Below are 21027 nucleotides of genomic sequence, written 5' to 3'. Positions count from 1 at the left end.
GTCCCAGGTCGACAGGCAGGTAAAAGAGAGGATCAGTGTACCCTTCGCACTTAATGTGTGCCCCGAATGTTCAAACAAACTCTGCACTCATTCCAGTCCTGAACCAAGCCAGCTTTCTTCTGATTGGTTGCCCCTCTGAAGCAAAACGTTTTAACAACAATTTGTTGGGGCAGGCAAACATGAGCCTTGGTCAGTGTTGGGTAGTAACAGAATACATGTGCCGGCGTTACGTATTTAAAATACAAAATATGAAGAATTGTAAACAGTTACCATTTAAAAAGGTAGTATTCAGAATACAGTTACTTTGTTGAAATTAATGGATTACATGGCGGTCTTTTCCTGTTTCATATGTTAGGCTGTCCCCTCTCTATTTCTGATCATTTCACTCCAGTGGAAACCCAAACAAAACACGCATTAAGAGGCTCTAATGTCTGTGTCTCAATCTCGCGGCCCATGTCACCTCTACTGCGGCATAATGGCATAGCATGTATGAAGCATGTAAATATAATAATAACCACTGCAGCCAAAAAGAGTGTCTGACAAGCCCAGTTGTAAGTAAGCTATATTTATATACGCGCGGAATAGTTTTCTACACGAGATCGCTGCAAAAAGTGCAGCCTTACCTAATGTCCACCTACTGTTACTCATTTATATTAAGATTTAAATGTTGATATTGGTATGGCGAGTGTCCTTCAGTAATGGTAATAAATCACACAGCAATAGTACATTCATGTAGTTGTAAAAAAGCATGGTAATATATTAAGTAATCCAAAGTATTCAGAATATGTTACTCTCATTGAGTAACATAACGGAATACATGGGGCATGTAATCTGTAATCTGTAGTGGAATACATTTTAAAAGTAACCTTCCCAACACTGTCTTTGGAAGACATAATAGAGCTTTACAATAAGCATTTAGTAGACTGAACATTTACTAATTAAAAAACAACAGTTCACTTAAATATATATAAGTAAAAGTTAGCAGATCTTATGTACAAATGCAGATGTTTTAAAGGTTAAATCATTTTGCACCATCTATAACTCTTGAGAGTGTAGCGTTTAAAGATAAAACGTAACACATATGAGCGAGAGTCAAGTTAAATAGAAGTACAGGCTTTAAGCATCATGTTGCCTTTACTGGGTTGTTTTTGGGCAGTGGGGTTGTTTAGCATTCCTTGTAGGATGCTGCAAGCCGGACTGAGATGGTTTGGGTCGTTTTTTTGCCCATTTTTGGTTTCGAGTATTCTGAAACCTGAGCTATGAGCTCACAGAGATGAGTTGTCCATTCTCAAACCTCCGTATTTGAAACTTAACATTTTGGCCCTGTTGGATTTGAAAGTCCACTTGAACAGGATATATATGAGATAATATTAGGAGAAGCAGAATAGGTCTTGTTTAACTGAAGGATCAGATTATTTCCTCCCCCTCTACAGTCCACGTCTTCACACACTGTCACTGTTTGATCACGTCTTTGCTCAGTTTTGACTTTTTTGTCCCTGCTGGCTCTCGACTGGTCGAGTGACCTCCCCACCCAACATCCAAAACAGCACATCCTTATCCTCTCTTCTTTGAAAAAAAAAGGAAAAATCATCTCTTCAAGAGGCTCTTTACTGTGTTCGCTCCTGCTTTACTCGCCCCTGGAGCACATATCTGTCTGCTCTAATATCTCTCTGCTACTTTCCCTGAAATTTCTCCAGTCTTCCTTACAATGGCATGTTCTTGCGGGCTTTTATCTCTGTGCCCAGCACTTAATCCGACGGGGTGAACATGTGGTCACCAGGAAATTCGTGGTCTGCTCTCTGAGGGTGTTGCGTCGGTGGACTCTCCAGGCATCATCACCAGCGGCTCTTAATATCAGCAATAAAGTAATGTCCTGCCTTAATGAAGGAATCTGGGATGTTATTAAAAATTGCATGAGCTTAGTTAGACCAATAGAGTGCAGGGTCCCTGAGAGGCTGCCATACATCTGTTCGAGCCAAGGTCGGGTCAAACCGGCCCTGGAAAGTATTCCTATGTCTATTTTTACTCCCATGTGACATATTTCACACTTATTTCACAAGCTATTGATTTTGTCATTCGTCACACAGTGGAAAAATAATCTCAAGAAGCACTTTAGATACACAAAGAACATTTTTTAAGCAAGATTAAAGGAGAATGTAGGCATTATGTTAGATTTCTCTCTGTGCCAGTAAAGCCTCCTGTTTAACTAAAGCCTTAAACAGCTTAGTGCCTTATCGACATAGAGCTCCTTGTTGTACAGAAGCTGTTAACGTTGACTGACGTGTACTTCAACACCATCAACACGCACACTCTGTTTATTTTGAGTCATCTCCATCCTGCTGCCATAAAGGGTGGAAGAAGAAATCATTTTACTTGTGTGTAAAAGCAGCAGAAGCCCCGTATTGAAACACTAAAACTATCATCAGCTAAAAGTGATTAAAATCTATAATAAAAATAAAAATAAACTGTCAGTGTGTTTTAACGTGTAGCATTTCACAGCTGTGATGGATGGAGTTTAATTAGTATGTAGTTAGTGGGTACATTATGTAGCCGTATCATGTGTTAATGATAAAGGTCTACATCACCCAACAAGACTCCAGCTTCCCACATGATCTTGAAGTGGATAAGCAGAAGAGGATGGATGGATGGATGACCCCAACCGGTCGCAGCAGATGGCCCCTCCCTGAGCCTGGTTCTGCCGGAGGTTTCTTCCTGTTAAAAGGAAGTTTTTCCTTCCCACTGTCGCCAAAGAGCTTGCTCATAGGGGGTCATATGATTGTTGGGTTTTTCTCTGTATCTATGAAGCGCCTTGAGGCGACTTTTGTTGTGATTTGGCGCTATATAAATAAAATTGAATTGAAATTGAATTGAATTGGATGGATGGATGATAAGGAGATATTAAATAAGAAGGAGATCTGGGAATCTGGGCGAAGTCTGATCTGCCAAAGGCGGCCGTTGACCTGTGCCTGTGCATAGTATGTTTTTCAGGAGGGAAAAACCTTTTTAAACCTTGTTTTGGTGCAAAGACGCCAAACTTCTGAAACGCTTTTTATTGGCTCTTATTGGTGATTCTTTACTTTCATGTCATAATCCTACAGAGTTAAGCATTGGATCCTTTAATATTTCTCTGTTCGGGTTTGTACAGGATTTAGTTTTATTGCTTTTAAAGCCCTCTAAGTTTCTGATTATTGTGAGGGTGAGGTTTGATTCATGTTCTGTTTTCATTATCATTGTAGTAACTTTACACTTTAGTTCCTGTTTTATTATGTGAGTTTTCAGTGCTTAGTGCTGACTGTTATATTGTTCAAGGGTTAGTTTGTGCAGCTTTGTGTGCAGTCTTGGGTTATTCGATGCCACTCGTGGTTATATAACAAACTCCATTTTGGACATTATTGTCATGAACTTCTCCTCAGCTTTTAAAACTCATCTTTTATTTCATTTTTTTGTCACCTGCATTCTGCATTTGGGTCCAACAATCCACATCCTTACAACAGCCCAGTGATCTTTAAAGCTAAACATATGCCCCTTTACCCCATTCACTTAGATGGGGACTTCAAAATATTTGTTTTTCTTCTAGAAGCACTTTGTCATCATCGGTGCTTGATATTCAGTAGCTGAAAAGAAAGTACTAGTGAAGGTGCATCAAAAAATGTACCAAAGTACATGACCTCAACAAGTATATGCAAGTACATTTGCAACTGGACATATTAATCTGTGTTAATGCACTGACCTGCCCAGCTACCATTCTTTCAATGGCACTAAATGTTTGTGTATAACTTTTAAATGTGAAATGTAACAAACTGCAATATTTAACTCATTCACTGCCAGCCATTGGCAGTGAATGAGTTAAACCCATTGACTCATTCACTGCAATTGACGGCTATAGACGTCAATGGCAGTGAATGAGTTAATCAGGAATTGAAAACCTGCCTAAAGTCCACAAACAGCATGTCGTGTCACGCTGGTGTCTGCACATTTTAAAGCTTCAGCTTCAGACCTTGCTTGGATGAGATGTTAGCATTAGCAGAGCTTGGTTATTAAGCTGTATTCATAAACTGCACAGGTAATGACACAGGTACAGACTTGTGATCATAACTGCCATATTATTGGACAGATAACTGATTATGGTACTACAAACTGGGAATGGGCCTCATTAAGCAGCTAGCACATCTAATACCCTTCTCCACATCCTTTTGGTAAACCCCATATCAATCTAGATATTTAAGCTTCTTTACCATGCATATGGCTGTTGCTGCTTCTGCAAGAAGCTTTGCAACCCACGTTCTATCAGGTCCCTCCTCTTCACACCATGCCTGACTACCTCAGTCTCATCGATGTCATTGTTGCCTGCTCTGTACCACCGCTGTCCCTGCCTTAGGCCTTCCACACATGTTTGTGGAACGTGATCCTTGCAGCACAGCCGGATATAAATTACCGTAGATGGAATAGCAATCATATTTTGACTCTACTGATCTTGACAGAAATACAGTCAAGTGGTCCAGTTGAGTGACCCCAATTAACTGAGGTGAAGCCTAGCAGGCAAAGCCAGGCTGTAAACATGTTTATTTCTGCAGTAAAGTTGGGCATTTTAATACACAAGTCTATGGGGACCGATTTGCTCTTGGAGCCAGCCTCAAATGGCCATTTGTCAGCCCCAGAGTTGGCAGTTTGAGCAGCATGCCAAAGCACAAGTGAATTGCAACAACACATACTGTATGTTTTGAAGGAAACGTGATTTGCATGTGGGACATATTCTCTGCAAAACAAAAATTCACCACAAAAATGGCTTATAATCTTATAGGTGAGTCCTGTGTTTGCAAAGAACAGCTCACATTCCTTTGGTTCACCTTCCCTGACTAATTTTTAAATGTAAGGTTTTAATGTGGTTTTGTTTTTTTTTTGTTTTTTTACTTTATTACCTTTGTGGTTTTTTCAATCTATATTAATGCAACACTTCTGTAGTTCTGACTCTATCTACTGCACAACAAGTATGCCCTGGGTGCTAATGAAGAAACCTTGAACCTCAGTGAGCAGCAGTCAATAATGTCAGAAAATGAGGTTTAAAATCATTTTAAAAGCCATTTAAAGGAAAACGAAAGGTGAAAGGGGTTAAGCAATATGAAGAGCACATCAATGAGGAGTAGATGGAAACAAAATAACCTTTCTCTGACACTGACACGCACTGTAAAGCCTTCATAAAGAGGTTCACATTGATTTACAGGACCTTTATTTATTTCAGATGAGATTAGTCCATATCATTAAAAAAAAAGAAAAACATTAAGGATGAAACTATCACAAAATATACAGACACTTGTTCCAGTATTTACCCACCAGACACCATATTACCCAGTCAGAATAAAAGAGATAAAATTCAGATAAAATTTCCTACATAATCAGTACCATGCTTACTTTGTTTGATTTCTCCACAGATCAATTTCATTTTCCTCTTCAACATCGTACGAATCCTGATGACCAAACTGCGAGCCTCTACGACATCAGAGACAATCCAGTACAGGTGAACTGAACGTTACCTGCTGTGAAAACACTTCCTCATTGTAGTGTGGTTTTTTTTTTATACCACTTGCTTTTGCTTCTACCTGTTATAGAAAATGTGTTCCTTGGCAAGTCTGCCAACTACATTAGCCAGTTTTAGAGACACATTAGGAAGTTGGAAGTTTGAAGACTTAATTTGCAGGTTTTCCATTCAGGAAATCTTCTTTCATGTCCTTTTGGATCATCTGTGTCTCTTTCCTTTGCTTTCTTTTATTTGATAATTTATTTGATTTTTTTTTTCACTTGTTTTCACTTTCGCTGTGAAAAACAACTAAAAATAATGTGATTATGTTTGGCTTGGTTTGGGCACTAAGAAGGATTTGGTTTGGTTTTGCCACTAAAACTGACTTGGTTAGGTTTGGTGCAAAAGCCTAAATATTTAGCCACTAAAAATCTGGTTGGTTTAATGTACTAAATAGTATTTAGTCAGGTTTAGACAGCAAAAACTGGGTAAGGCTAGGTTTGAGTGAATGGTTTGGGTTAAAACATGCCCCTTCACAATAAAACCCTGCACGCTGAATGTCTAGTTGAGAGTGACTTATTCTTCTCAGTAATTCCACTGGACAGTAAAGGACACCTTGTGTGTAAATGAGCCATGCTATTGTGAAAAAGCCACGAACTGAATGTGCTCTGCTGTACCTGAAGCATAGAGACCCTGGATCTTAGTCACGATTTACACTTAATCCTCAGTCAGGTAAAAGGATCCAAAAAGAGCCTTTAACACACAGTGAGCTGAGCCTGCCCGTCATGGTTGTCTGATCTGTGGTTTCTTCGCCTGCAGGAAAGCCGTGAAGGCCACGCTCGTCCTTCTCCCCCTCCTGGGAATCACCTATATGCTGTTTTTTGTCAACCCAGGGGAAGATGAGATCTCTCAAATCGTCTTCATCTACTTCAACTCCTTCTTGGAATCCTTCCAGGTACAATTTGTTTAAACAGTGGAGCCTTTCAGAGACAATCAGAGTATAATGACATTTGTGTGGGTGGATTTCTTTTTTTGGGGGGGGGGGGATAAAGAGTAATTGTAATGATGGGACTGGGAAATGATTAAATGAATGTGTGTGATAAGCTGCTGTGTATATGTGATTAATCCAGGATCACAGCGCTGATGTTTTGGATGGCTTCCTCTTTGTTCATGTTTTGTCCTTTCTTTATCTCTCCCTTCCTCTCACACAGGGTTTCTTTGTGTCAGTATTTTACTGCTTCCTAAACAGCGAGGTAAGCAGAATCACACCGCCTTATTGATTTAACATTTTAAAGCCCCCACCCCCTTTTGCTTTAGACACTTATTTATATCTCCCCGTCTTCAGGCGGTTCCACTCGCCGTTTCGGTGGCTGCATGTTCCTATGTGTGTTTTTTTTGCAGGGAGCAGAGTGATAAAGCTCGAAGCACTTATATTCAGGGCACAATTAAGACTTGTCATGTGCCGACATAAGTGACATCACTCGCTACACTTTATGACAGTGTCAGCCCTAATTTGGTTTCATGGCGAAATCAGGGGTGAAACCCTCTGAAAATAGAACTCCAGTATTAATATGCAAGCACGGAGGAATGCTACTTTATGTTTGATACGCTCATTGTTTAATATTAATATTAGTCATAGTTTTAGCATTTTAATTGGTATCTGCTCCATAGAAAAAATCACATTTAACACATTTAAGTCTTTGCACATTTTAAGCAGTAAGTAGTAACAAATGTATAAAGTGTTGCTCCTTTCCTGTTCCTTCCTTCCTACAAGAACAGTCCTCATTGCCTCTTTGCACCATCTGCAGATGTTTCCTCGCGGCTTACGAGCGTGCTGGCAGTTGTTTCTCTGTTTCTTTTACACGATACAAGCAGAACAAAATAGATAGCAGAAGTGAAACAGATGCTGCAGCTGAGGCCGGTGAGCTTTAGGCTGATGCAGATCTGTCAAATCAAGAAAGACTATATTTAGAGTGTGCAGCCCTGCTAGCAGCTATGTGGTGCTTTGCAGATCAGCACAGTGGTGCCTTACTGCTAACACCAGCATGCTAACCTGCTGATGTTCACTGTTTATTTCAGGGCATGAGCGTTAAACACAAAGTCTAGCTGTGGCTTGATGTTTTGAAGGTGAACTGATGATGAAACTGGCTTAAAGGGGGCGCTAGATGATTCCTATGGGAATAAAGAACATCTGTACAGATTAGCTGTATTTACTGTAATAGATCTAAATACTGTTTCTAAATAAATTTTAAAAAAAGCAAAACGCAAGTAGTTCAAACAGCAACATCCCAGCAGCTGTGCCTAAAACAGACACGTTAACGCCCAGGTCAAAACTGGTTGCTGTATATTAGTTTTGACAGATGCTGACCTTGTTTTCATTTACAAAAGAGGTTCAGCAGCAAATATCTGTCAGATCACTGCAATGAAGAAATCTTTATGTCTTTACTAAATGGGTGTAAATAGATGGCTACACAACGTGGACCTTGTTTGGTAGATTACAAACATGTCTGGGATGTTTTTTGCTAAAAAACATCAGCAGCTCATGCACGACTCCGACTGTACCTATTTATTGCATCATGACAGCTGTAACGTTTCAAGCACACCTGCACTTGATCAGACGAACTTTCTTGTGTGCACTGTCACAAACATCGCCCCCTGTGCCCCGATGTCAGCATTATAAACTCATGGTGTGGCTGAATTACTGTCAGGATCAGTTAGCTCAGCAAGTAAAAGACTCGGGAGAGAGGCTGACAGTTTAAGTTGCTCGTGTGGGGTTTTGTTCTCGACTTTCTTAATCTAAAGTCCAACATGGACATCGAGGCAAAGTTCAAGGAGCAGACAGCGAGGCTTCATGCCCAAACTTGACAGATCTTCTGTGTTTGAACTACTGCATGTTTTAGAGCTAATGTGACTTCTGGACGACCTCAGTGGGTTTTGTAATACTATTTTGGCAGCTACATGGAGCTGAGTTTTGCAGAGGGAGAGAGATGTTGGGTGGATAACTGTAGATATTACCTGAAAAACATTTTTAGATTGAACCACCACTGACAGTTTCTCTGTCTTGTCTGAAAAACAGAATCAGAGATATTGTAGGCTCGACATTATAGTTGGTTGTTCTGGTAAAGGGGAATTTGTGTTGTTGGGTTTTTGTTTGTTTGTTTGTTTGTTTGTTTGTTTGTTTGTTTGTTTGTTTTGTTTTATTTTATTGCCTAGAATAAAACAGAGCAGACAAAGCATTCTCAGTCGAGCTTCAAGGATCCTGATCGGTTTCTCAGCCGACTGGTCTGTGGGGAAGACAGCTGATGAGAAGTGTTGTTTAATTTATTTATTTTTTAAACAGGCTTTGGTAATTCTATTCTATGCATGTGGAGTAGAAACCCATTTTGTAACCAATTTAGTTTTCAATCAGATGTTGCTTTAAAAAATTAAACCTGGCATTTTGTTTCTTTATTGGAATACTAGAGTAACTGGGCGATAACAACAATGTGTACAGTTCAAAATTTAAAAGCAAATAGTAAGAAGAGAGCTGCCCAAAAAATGAGTATTAAGTATTGAAATCTTTAGGTACACTCAAAGCAGTTTGTGGCACAACCTCTTCCTCTTCTTTATGAGAGAGAGGATAGCTAGCGTTGCATTATTAGCTTTTGATTTTGCCTTTGTGTCCTCAGCCCAACTTGAAACTGAATATTTTTTGTGTCATGCTGAACAATTTTAGGCCACTTCATTCTGTTTTTGTCCTCACTGTGAGCAGATCACCTTAAATTACCAGCACTGACAGGCATTAATAAATTGGTGGCTGTGGCTCAGGTGGCAGAGCACTTGTTGTTTGATTGCAGGTTGAGTGATTTAATTCCTGGCCTTGGACTCAATAGATGGCTTTTAGGCCGTTCACTTCTGTAATCAATATCGAGCTACGGTTAATTGAAAAGCAAACTGTAGTCTCTTCTGTCAGAGAATGCAGCTTTTAGCAACTCAGATTTTCTCTGGTTTTGTTGTAAATTTCCGTGTTTGCTTATTGAAGCAAAAGGTTGAACACTTCACACTTTTTTTCTGGCATTTTGTGAACTAAATGATCATTTATTAAGAAAGCAAGAGAAAAAAAATGACAGGTTAATGAAAAAAATATTTGCAGCTCCTGTAATATGAAAAGTGAAATGCGTGTGTGTGTCACGGGCTGCGATGGCAAAGACCGTGGAGTTGCAGTGAAAGTAGGGCCCAAATGCGAGACTCTGTGTGAAGGACAGTGGATTTATTGACAGGGGGTGGAAAACACACAACTATATACAAAATCCCAGCACTGTGGTCCCGTGGCGATTCTCCCTGAATCCCACACAGTGCAGATGTTCATGAAAGGTGAAACAGTGGCGACTCCAAAAACTCCCACACTCCGCTCCAGATTCCTGGTAACATAGACACATACAGGTTAGCAGGGAATCTACGTTCTCAAAGGTTTATACCAAGTCCACAGCTGTACTGACGAGTTCTGACTCAAGGATGCAGTGTCGGCCTCAGCTCAGCTACAGTCTTAAATGCCGCTCCCTTGACGAGCGTAATCTGCTGCAGCTGGCAGAGGACGACGAGCGGCAGGTGTGGCTGTCTCTAGAGCAGAAACACTTCCAGGTTCGCAGTCTCCTCAGCACACCAAAACCTCTGGAAGCTCACACGGAAAAACATGGAGAGAAAACCAAAACACCACATGGAAAATATAAACATAAACATACACTAAAATACATGAGCCCTGGGTCCCTAGACCCAGGCCATGACAGTGTGGGTGTAATTTTTATCAGATTTGACTGATAGCTTTCACAGCAAAGACCATCATCACAATGTGACTGGTGCCCCAAAATGACGGGAAGTCCACACCCATTAGTTTAGTTTAGACTCCACATTATGAAGCCTCAGTGTTAGCACTTTGGGGGGTTTTGGAGACAGAAGTGACCATATTTGCATCCTGAAACTGTATGGATGTGACACTGACACACAGACTAAATATTTCAGTTTCACTCACCAAAACTGAAGCCCAGACTTCTTGGGCTATATTTATCACACATCAAGCCGGATCATTTCTTGCTTTTAGGCTCCACAAGGCAACAAAAGCACAAACCCGATGGAGAGGTCGAGTTCAGTGATGCAGATTAGACACATGACAGCCTATGGACCTTTGATGAACACACATATGGCTTATGAATGCTAATTAAGTTTGCTGTGGTGTGTTTCCGCCGAATGTTTGGTTACTAGCGTAACTGCGGTTCTCTGAAAACCAAGAGACTGCAGTTTGAAAGAGAACTCCCAAAACACCCTAAATTCAGCAAATACATCACGTGCCACCTTTTCATGTAAATAAGGTCACTTGGAAAAAATAATAATGCCAGTGTCAGCATTCAAAACCAATGGGTGATGTAATGGTGGCTATGCCCACTTTAAGCGCTAAAGTTGTTTTAATTAAGGAAGAAACTATCCAAAGAGGCCAAAGTGTATTTTTGTATGAGACTGTAATCATCTATGGGGACTGATTCATTTGAAGACAGCCTCAAGTGGCCGCTAGAGGAACTGCAGTTTTGGCTTTATTTTTTCAGCCCGGAGTTTGTAGTTTAAAAAGCCTACTCCTGCTTCCAAAATAGCAAAGAAATTTAGAAAATCTCATAAAATTTGTGTTCATGTAGAATTTCATCCTTCACAGCAGGAAGCCACCTGAGAAATGGCTAATGATTTGGTACGTCACAGTGTTTAGATGGACTGTTCTATTATGCTCTCCAAAGTCTCAATCAATACCTTTATTGCTGAAGAGACCATAGCCGTGCCACCTGAGCCACAAACTAGGCATAAAGGTAAACCTGCAGGATCATAACCTGATTTAGCTTCAGAGCCCGGCGTCATTTGACAGAACAATCATTACCTAACGAGTTATTCCTTGACTCGCTTGTAGATGTAATATCAGCTGACTGCTTGCCCTTTGGTACCGTCCCACACTGTGATAGCCGACTGAATGATGAACGACTGTCTCATCATGAACAGTGTTGTAGCTGCAATGAGGAGCTTAACCAGCATGTGCAGCCTACACAGGGTATTGATTTAGTGTTTTGTTACAGGCTGAGGGTAGCAGGGAAAAGCAGGGGGAAAAATGAAAGAGATGAACAAAGGATACCCACAGTCACATACAGGAGAAATGGAAAACATTTGGAGCAAAAACATCTGTAGAGGATTAAATGATCCTACTTTGGGCCACATGACCCAAGTGAAACACAATGGTGGTCAGTTATCTGACAGTCTGCCCTGTAAAGTCTAAAGTTGTGTGTTAAAGTAATGCTCTGTGGTTCACATTTTAGATTAGCGAAAGATAAGAATTGTGATTGTGGAGGTGGACAGAAATGGGACACATGGGGCGATTGATTTTTGGATTGATTGATTGATGGTCCCGTTTTAATCATCGTTAAAATAATTTATAGCCAGTTGTCACCGTATAGTATATGAAACATATGAGCTGAGGGCCATAAATGTGACTGTACAGTGCAGAGACTGCTATATGTATATGCACAGTACTGTCAAACAGTTTTTTTAATATTTTGGGAAAATGTGAAATATGTGTAGCAATGACACATATATAAACATACATGGAAACACATGCCTATAGATGCCTATATTAGGCAAAAAACAGTTTTATTATTCTAGCCCTGCGAGAGACTGTGCAGGGTGTACCCTGCCTCTCGCCCTAAGTCAGCTAATTTCTTTAAGTAGTCTTCAGAAATGGTTCTCAAGGACGTCTGAAGGTCATGCTGAGCTCTTCTTTGGATGTTTGCTGTTCGCTGCTTTAATAATGTTGAGGTCTGGGCTCTGGGCTTTTTCATCCAGGTATGCTCTGGTTTCTTAGAGCCAAGTGCACTACATATGATTGAGTTGTTGAGTTATTGAGTTATTTTTTTCCCCCAAAAAAATAATAAATTGCATGATACATTTTTAAGCAAAAAATGCAAAAAAAAAATGTCTGATGTTGCAAATAATACACAAATGTAAATTCAGATATGCAAATTATTAGTTCTTTTTTTTGTAATTTTGCAATTATTACATTGTTTAGTCTTTAAAGGGTTGACAGCATGTTTGTGATCGTTGTTTTCTGGAGAATGAAGCTGCTGCCAATCAGAAACTTTCCATGTTGTGTTGTATGATGTATCAAAATCTGATTTTATTTTTCTGCATTCAGAATTTCATCAATTTTGAGAAGATCTCCAACACCACTGGCTGGAATACAGCCCCAAACCATGATAAAGTCTCCACTGTGTTTTACAGATGGCTGTAGACACTCAGCCGTACCTCTGTTGTTGCAGCTCTCTCCTGATCTCGTCTGTATTTACTGGCTGTGATTTTAGCCAAAAATCTCCCTCAATAATTTCTGTCACCACTGATTTTCAGTCCAGATCTTATCAGGTCTTTTTCATATTTCTTAAGGATCTGACTTAGATACTGTTCGTCTGCTGTGGATAGTCTCTTGTTTTTTTCTTAGGTCACGTCTTCTTTTTCTTTTCTCCTCCACTTCTTTCTCTTGACAATTTTAAATTGGTTCTATGCTAAGTTGTCTGTTATGTGCAGACACAACAGTGGTGCTTTTTATCCTTAAATAATTTATATCAAATTTAAGTGGCTTAACAAACATAAAGACATTCCTGTGAAAAAGGTCAGGTACATAGACTGGAAATGAGTGAAAAAGAAAAACAAAACAGCAAACAAAATATAAAGAAACAATAAAGAAACAGGGGGTAGCTGAAGACTTTTGCACAGTACTGTGTGTGCATGTATTTAGACTCCTCCCAAAGAGGTCGGTTACCTTGTTAAAATGCTGCAGTCCCATTGCATAACACTGAATCCTGAAACTACAAATCACTGCAGTTTGACTCATTTCACTTCCTGAACGTCGGTCTTTCTGTCAAGTCTGTGAAAAAAGTTAAGGGTGAATTAAAAGGTAGAAAAATAGCCTATCACAGTATGAAGGTAAATAAAAATAAAGTCAGCTGATTCTGCAGCAGTCAGGTGGAGCGACCCACGAGGCAGCGTCTCAGTAAACAGCGTGAGCGTAAAAGAATTAAATCGGCTCAGCTGAACGACCAGTCGGCTGACAGATAATCATTCTTTGTTTTCTTTAATTCCTCGAGCTTATTGTTGTCGGTGTTGTTGTTGACAGGTGCGCTCAGCCGTGAGGAAGCGCTTCCACCGATGGCAGGAGCAGCACTCGATCCGAGCCAGGATGACCCAGGCCATGTCCATCCCCACTTCACCTTCACGGGTCAGCTTTCACAGCATCAAGCAGTCCACGTCGCTATGAAAGAGGAAACCAGCTTTGTCCTACATGCTCGCGCTTTGGGAGAAACCTCCAGCTGTCGTTGTCATCCTTTTCTGCCACATCACTGGAGTAACACTAAAACACTTTCTGCGGCTAGAGATCTAGAGAGAGGCTGCATCAGTCTCCTAAACCTCAGGAGGGACATTACACAGACTTTCAGGAGAAAATGGATGGGTACAGGCGGGAGAGGACATTGCAATGTTTGTGAAAATGGGAGGTTAGTGGATCAAAAAGATGCACGTGACCAAGCTGATGAGTGTGTACTGGAGTTTGAATGTACAGCACTTGTTTAATTGTCTGTCGTTTCCCCGCTGGCACTTTGTTTTTGCTAACATCGCCATCACGATTGAGGATTTATGCTCCTGGACTGCACCGAGCTGGATTCCATCTCAGCGGAGTCATGTGCTAGCAGGGGCCAGTGACTAAGTCGTTACTTATCCTGAGATTTTATTTTAAGTTTTTATTTTTCTCTCAAGCAGCTGTCTGCTTCTGGTGTTTATTTATTTGATGTTGTGCTTTCTTCCTCTGTTCTCAGCTCGGTGCGCTCGTGCTGCTTTCATCGACTTTCCAGGAAGGTTAAACACATTCCATAATTCCTACCTGAAGAGTTTTGTTCCAGAAAAAACAGACACATTTACAGCTTTTACAGCTTTGAGTAACCTCCAAGTGACCCTCTGGGGACATTTATGACCCTACGTGTATATTTCTGTGACAACTTTAATTGTTTTCTGTAAGAAGTGGCCCATTGGGATGGCAGTGTTTGTCTTCTATTTACATTTTCCACCTTTTATCGCTGCATTGTGACAGTAACAGACTAAGAACAGCGTGATTTAGTGCTGCAGAAGCCCAATAATGCAATGAAAACAGCTCAGCTGATGGAAAAAATTCAGGTTAACTCCCATAATTTCTTACCTCTTAACACTTTAGAATATTGGTCATAGAGAAAGGAAACATAGTATGATGTTATAAAGATATAATCTAGCCTTTAAAACAATTTATTCCAGTATAGAATCTAATGGGGTCATAAATGACCCTACTCAGTTACTTTAGTGGCTATAGTAGCTCAGCTACCTGAGGTTTAAGGTTACTGTCAGTTAGTCTCACATCATTCATCTCCTTTCTGAGCTCAGGTGACTTCTTAGTCGAGCACAAAGAGTGAAAGTGGAGGAAATAGCCTTTTACTGCAGAATAATTACATGGCTTAACTCTCGCTTAAAGCACAAGCTATGATGTGTATGTTTCTATTGATGTACAGATTAAACAGGCGGGTCGATACACGATAATTAGGGCGGCGTAGGGTGGCTGTGGTTGAGATGATGGAGGTATGTCCACTAATTGAATTTAAAAACCTCCTCCTCACATACAAAGTCCTGGATGATCAGGCCCCATCATATCTTAAAGTCCTCTGAGCACCGCATTATCCCAATAGAGCACTTCACACTCAGTGAAAAGAACCTTGAGACGACTGTTTCTGTGAATTGGCGCTATATATGTAGGATTTAATCTAACTGAAGTAATTGCAGGGTTAGCTGTCCAGTCTTCAGCTCCCCCTATAATAAAACCCTGGACTGAAATGGCATGTGATAAAAATCTGCTGGATAAGCGAATTCCATTCAGCTTCATAAGTGCATATTTCTATATATAGCTAGCCTTTGCCCCTTTGACTACAGCTGCTGTGCCAAGTAAGGCTAATCACTTCCTGGCTTTAGCTCACATTGGGGCAAAATATGGTCAGAACGTCCCTACAGACCATTTCAATCTGACCCCAAACAGAGGAAAATTGAATAAGAATCATCACTCAAACATCTCAAGGTGATTGTCTGCTATGACTGTGTGTGGTTATCAAATGCTGACACAACATTTAGTTGGAATTTTCTTTTATTGTAACCTGTAACAATGGTTTCTATTCAGCTACAGAGACGTGTAGCCTTTCTTCTAATTTATCTTACTGATCATTTATGGTGCCCGTCTCTGCGCCTGCAGATCTGCCTCAGTAATAATTGGTAGAGGGTTTTTTGTGCCGATTTGACCTACTTTGGCCTGAGAGGTTGGCTGCATTCAGACCATCTCTGAATCACGTGTGATGACCTGAATTTGGCTAAGATGTAGATCTGGTTCAGCTTCAGACTCATTGGGACTCTTGGGTGTCTCTTTGGCTGTGATTTTACTCCTGGCACACTGGTTCTGGACCATTTTGAAGCCAGACCAGTTTGGATACATGTGTACTCGGAAAGTGCACACATGGCATATTTTGTTTTCTATACACACACACGCACACAGTAACCATGCATGTATCTCACATATTCTCATCATCTTATCCAAACTAAATTTACCTAGAAAGAATAAACCTTTGTGGGCAGAAAAACAATATTAACATTAGAAAGTTAATGTGGCAACATACATTCAATTCTAGATATAAGAAAGACTTTTTTTTAAATTAACCCACTTTCAAAAGATCAAATGTTTAATTATTTAATTTAGAAATAATTAGTATAATACCTGTGAAACTATTTATATTTTCTCTCTGGCACTTACCTCTAGAAAAACATAAGTCTAAGCATAAGAGAAGCAGCTACTAAATGCTTCACTGTGTTCACCAACTCTGTTTGTTTACATCTGAAAGAAACAAAAGAAACAGAAAAACCAAAAGAATCAGAATATTTAAAACCCAAAACTATGACCTGAAAGTTCCTCAAAAAGAGATTTTTAGAGATGTAACCACAGGACCAGTGTGAGTGACAGCATGTTTCACATTACTTGGACACACAATACATTTAATTTTGTGGCACTTTAAATCAAATTAAGCGTCGTGTTAGTTCAGGTCACGAAGTGATTAAAGTCTCTGCGGCATCCCGCATGGTTTTCTTTTACACATCCTGTTGGTTAAACCTCTCAGAGCCCACAGTTTCACTCTTTCAGCCTGCATGTAGTTGCTGTGAATCTGCAAGCCACTTTGCAACCAGTCATGTCATGGAAAGATTCTGCATTAGTGGTCCTTTTAGTGCAGAGACTTTCACAAAGTATAAAAACTGTGCAGTGAGAATGAGTGGACCACGTGTTCAGCAGTTCCTTTATTGCTTGTAAGTTAGTTAGTTGTTATATTTTTTACTTGTCAGGGACCAGGCACAAAAGGATTGAACTCATATGAGAAAAGATGCCTTATACTGGATTTAGCTACAAGCACTTTAAATAAATACAATATTAAACAAGCCTATACTACAAATGCAGATAAGAACTACAAGATAATCAAATGTACAAGCTTCTTCTTCTTTAGTGGATCATCTGCTTCCATTTCACTCTTTCTGTAGCATCCACCTCTGTCACATGACCCCCCTCACAACACCCATGAATCTTCACTGCAGTCTGTGCTGTTCGTCCTGCCTGGCAGCTGCCCTGTCTGGACTGTCTCGGCATTGCCTCACTAAGTTCCCATCCAAACACCTCAATCTGATGTACTTATTTCTAATCCTTTTCATGCTGGATTCTTCTAATGATAAGTACAGTTTCCACCGCATCAGGGGTGGTCATTTATCCACCCCGGACCCTGACTCATTATGAGTCACGTGTTTGATTTGACTGCCCTTTCTGACGCAACCCTTCACATTTATCTGGGCTTGGGACAGGAAGTACGCAGTGTTGTGCTCGGCAGTGGCAGCAACAGGTATAAATGACCACAGATATGATTTCAACTGAGTCGAAAATAACAAGAAAGCTGGGAGAGAAGGTGGGTTGTAAAGCAGCTTTTACATGTCCAAAGTGCTATGCTCAAAGTGTCACCCATTTGAAAGCAAACCAAGTTAAAATTATCAGTCAGAATTTAGTTTTAAAAAAAGGAATAATCTTTATAGAAAGCAAATGAAATGATCAAGTTTTACAAGTTTTAGTCAGACCACCGCCGCCTCCGATGGTCTTTGTGGAACAAAACTCTTCAGCTGATCAAAGAGACTTAATAGATCGACTCGACCAGCAAGCAAAGGGTTCCTCCATTCAGGGTGGTGTTTATACTCATTCACACCTTTCTGTGGCGTTCGATTGACTTGAACACTTGCAGTAACTGTATTTACTGATGACCTGTAAATATATAAATATCAGAGGTGAGTGTGATGGGAGGGGGCTTTAAAATCCACGAATAGAAACCAAAAACACAAACCACACACTGTAAATCATATGGGCACATTTTCCATGTGATCAGCAATTCACAGTCCACATTCCTATGATACCAGTATGCCTAGCACCTGTGCATTTTTATGAGAAAATTGTATATGAACCTTTTCTTTTTGTCACCCTATTATTATAATTTTTTACCCCTTGTAAGTGATGTGTGAGCTCTGGTTGTGATAAAAAAAAAAGTCAAATTATTTTAAGTAATTGAGTTTTACATGATGCTGATCATCACTTGTAACAGAGCAGCTGCTTTCAGCTTGATTCCAGCCTTTTGTGGTGGAGAAAATTCAAATTAAACGAAAGAAACGTGTAGTCGTCATGCAATTGTGCTAGGAATTTTCAAAATAAAAGTTTTACATCAGCAAGAATAAGAAATATAGAAACCATGCAAAGAGAATCTTCATCGTTTTGTGGTACGTATACGGTGGTCAATGAAAAATCACAATGTCATTCAAATTATTATTTATTGTTATTTATTTTCAATATTGTTATTTTCATACTTGAAAAAAAATGTCAAGCGATAATAAACTGTCTGTTGCATTTGACTGAATGAAAAATTGAAGAGATTTATTTATAGACCAGTTTTTCTGAAAACAAGCCTGTAAAAAAAAAAAAGACACCATTACCCGCGATGGAGACTCCGGATCACACAGCCATTTGTCTCCACAGTCCCCCGAGACGAAAGCAAAGAAAGAAAACACATCCTGAGTATCGTGTGATCCTCTTAAGCTTTGTGTGTGAGTCTCGAAGGGGAGCACAGCCCAAATCTGGCTTTTAAATAAGATCCTTCTGCCCAAGTGAACATTCACCATTTTCTGGGTATGAGAAGGGAGGGGTCTTTGTGTGTGCACTAAAACACAAAGAAAGGACCACAGAAGTCGACTTTAACAGTATTCACCATGATGCACTATTGCTTAATTGAATGCAAACACTTAAAGAGAACAGGAAGGTTAGTCGTTGCCTGCGGAGCGGCTTTTGGGGGGACGATTACTCTGTCATCTCATGGATTCACTCTTCCACTCAGGGCTTCTAGCTTTGGGAGAGTTACTCATATTCGCAGTTCCAGATAAAACTACAGTCAGCATGATTCAATTTCCTATTCTCATTACTTCTTGTCATGATTACATAATGACTGTTTATGTGGAGAAGCATCAAAGTGCTGTAGTAAACAAGTTTTGGCCTTTTTCTTACATGTGCACAAATTTACAGTTTATGGCATAAACACTGGAAAACAAATGAAATTCTGTGAAATATGAGACATGAGTACATTATAGACTGTATACAAAAGATGGACGTGGCCACTGTGACGTCATACATTGGTTTCTGAAATCCTGTTTTCAAACCTTGACTTTAGGATTTTGCTTAATAGCAGGTTGTTACTTCTGGAGGGTGGAGTACTAAATTATTAACTAATGCTAGTAAGGTTAGCAATATAGGCTAAAGAAAGAACATCACACACACAGCGGTGCTTGCTAGCTAGTACCATTACAACAAAAATAATATAATTTAACTCACTTATATTGGAGTAATAGACCTTTTGGACAGTTGGTAGAATTAGGGACACCACACAGTCAGTTTATTATTCACACTATTTTTGTCTGCATGTTTTAGTAAATGGTAAATGGCCTGCATTTGTATAGCGCTTTTCTAGTCCCTAAGGACCCCAAAGCGCTTTACACTACATTCAGTCATTCACCCATTCACACACACATTCACACACTGGCGATGGCAAGCTACATTGTAGCCACAGCTGCCCTGGGGCACACTGACAGAGGCGAGGCTGCCGGACACTGGCGCCACCGGGCCCTCTGACCACCACCAGTAGGCAAACACGGGGTTAGTATCTTGCCCAAGGATATTTGGCATGCAGCGAGGAGGCAGCCTGGGATCGAACCACCGACCTTCTGATTAGTGGCTGACCTGCTCTGCCACCTGAGCTACAGCCACCCAGTATTCTTATTTCCTCTCATGTTGGTTTTTTGAAGCAAACAATACAAGTGGAAGTCTTTGAGAAAACAGCTTTCTGACTTCAAGTCTGTTAAGTCCATTTTGCAAATGGTATCCTGCACAATGGTATCCTTGGTGCACAATGGCACCAAGTATCCTGCGTGTGCAGGATACTTGGTGCCTGAGAGTTTATTTGTGCTGTAAAGTTTGACATTCTAACATGGTAGTCTATGGGGATTGGCAGGCTTATGGAGACAGCCTCAAGTGGTTATTGGAGTTTTTCTTTAGGTATTTCTATAGGGCTTTGGAGCGTGATGTCACGGGGGTGGGCGTGGAAAGGATTTTGGCCCGATCCGCCATTTTGGGGGTCTAAGTAAGGAGCGAAAGCATAGCCATGGTTCGTACTTGCTGTGTGGTCGGCTGCAATGTTCGATCTTACGACCGGCACGGGAATAAGTTTCGATTGTCTTTTTATGCTTTCCCAACCTGGAAGCAACATGAAGGAGCTCATGTATCGGATATTACCAAACGAAGGCGCCGAGCCTGGATAGCAGCCGTGAGACGAGCTGATATCAAGTTCTGTTACGTCTCCAGATATCAGTTGGTGTGCTCAAGACATTTTCATTCCGGTAAGTTCTAAATATGTTCACATCACACTTTATAGCTGAATAATATTATCGTTGGTGGTCTCGGAAGTTATAGAAATTGTGATCAAACATCGAATGGAGTGACTTGATTGGTTGATGTAAAGACAATAAATGAAATGAGACAGGAAGGACACAAATTGGCGATAACTATTCTTCCCGCCCCATGAAGGACACCTGGATTGGCTGGAGGACTGTTTACTTAGCCTGATAGGCCGAAGGACACTGTCTCAGCTAAACTATGGACACGCACACACACACACTTACACTGATAAGCACTCACTCATCCCCCTCCCTTTCCAACGCCTTCGATGCTTGTGCCCTACCGGGGATGATAGCAGTCAACTGGACCAGCACAGATGCTGCAGGACCGGATGCGCTGTCTACGCCGGCTCTCTCTTACCCTTTACCCGCCCTGTTGCTTG

At 40.4% G+C, this 21027-nt stretch overlaps 1 protein-coding gene across 1 annotated transcript in view; it reads left to right on the top strand.

The window, feature by feature from the left end:
- The window catches only part of LOC147323815 (corticotropin-releasing hormone receptor 1-like), a 97630-nt gene extending 79062 nt beyond the window's left edge, over window positions 1-18568 (top strand). Inside the window, exons 11-14 of the mRNA XM_086304429.1 lie at window positions 5430-5515; window positions 6335-6470; window positions 6727-6768; window positions 13689-18568. Coding sequence (XP_086160555.1) covers window positions 5430-5515; window positions 6335-6470; window positions 6727-6768; window positions 13689-13829 — 405 coding nt within the window. The 3' untranslated portion in view covers window positions 13830-18568. The remainder of the gene's footprint in view (window positions 1-5429; window positions 5516-6334; window positions 6471-6726; window positions 6769-13688) is intronic.
- The last annotated feature ends 2459 nt before the right edge of the window (window positions 18569-21027 follow it).

Source organism: Aulonocara sp. 'chitande type north' Nkhata Bay, linkage group LG8 (genome assembly GCF_057382095.1).
Source record: "Aulonocara sp. 'chitande type north' Nkhata Bay isolate Kocher_YH1m ecotype deep benthic linkage group LG8, A_spYH_male_GT1.1, whole genome shotgun sequence".
In the NCBI taxonomy this organism is placed as follows: Eukaryota; Metazoa; Chordata; class Actinopteri; order Cichliformes; family Cichlidae; genus Aulonocara; species Aulonocara sp. 'chitande type north' Nkhata Bay.
This window is presented reverse-complemented; position numbering and strand designations above follow the sequence as displayed.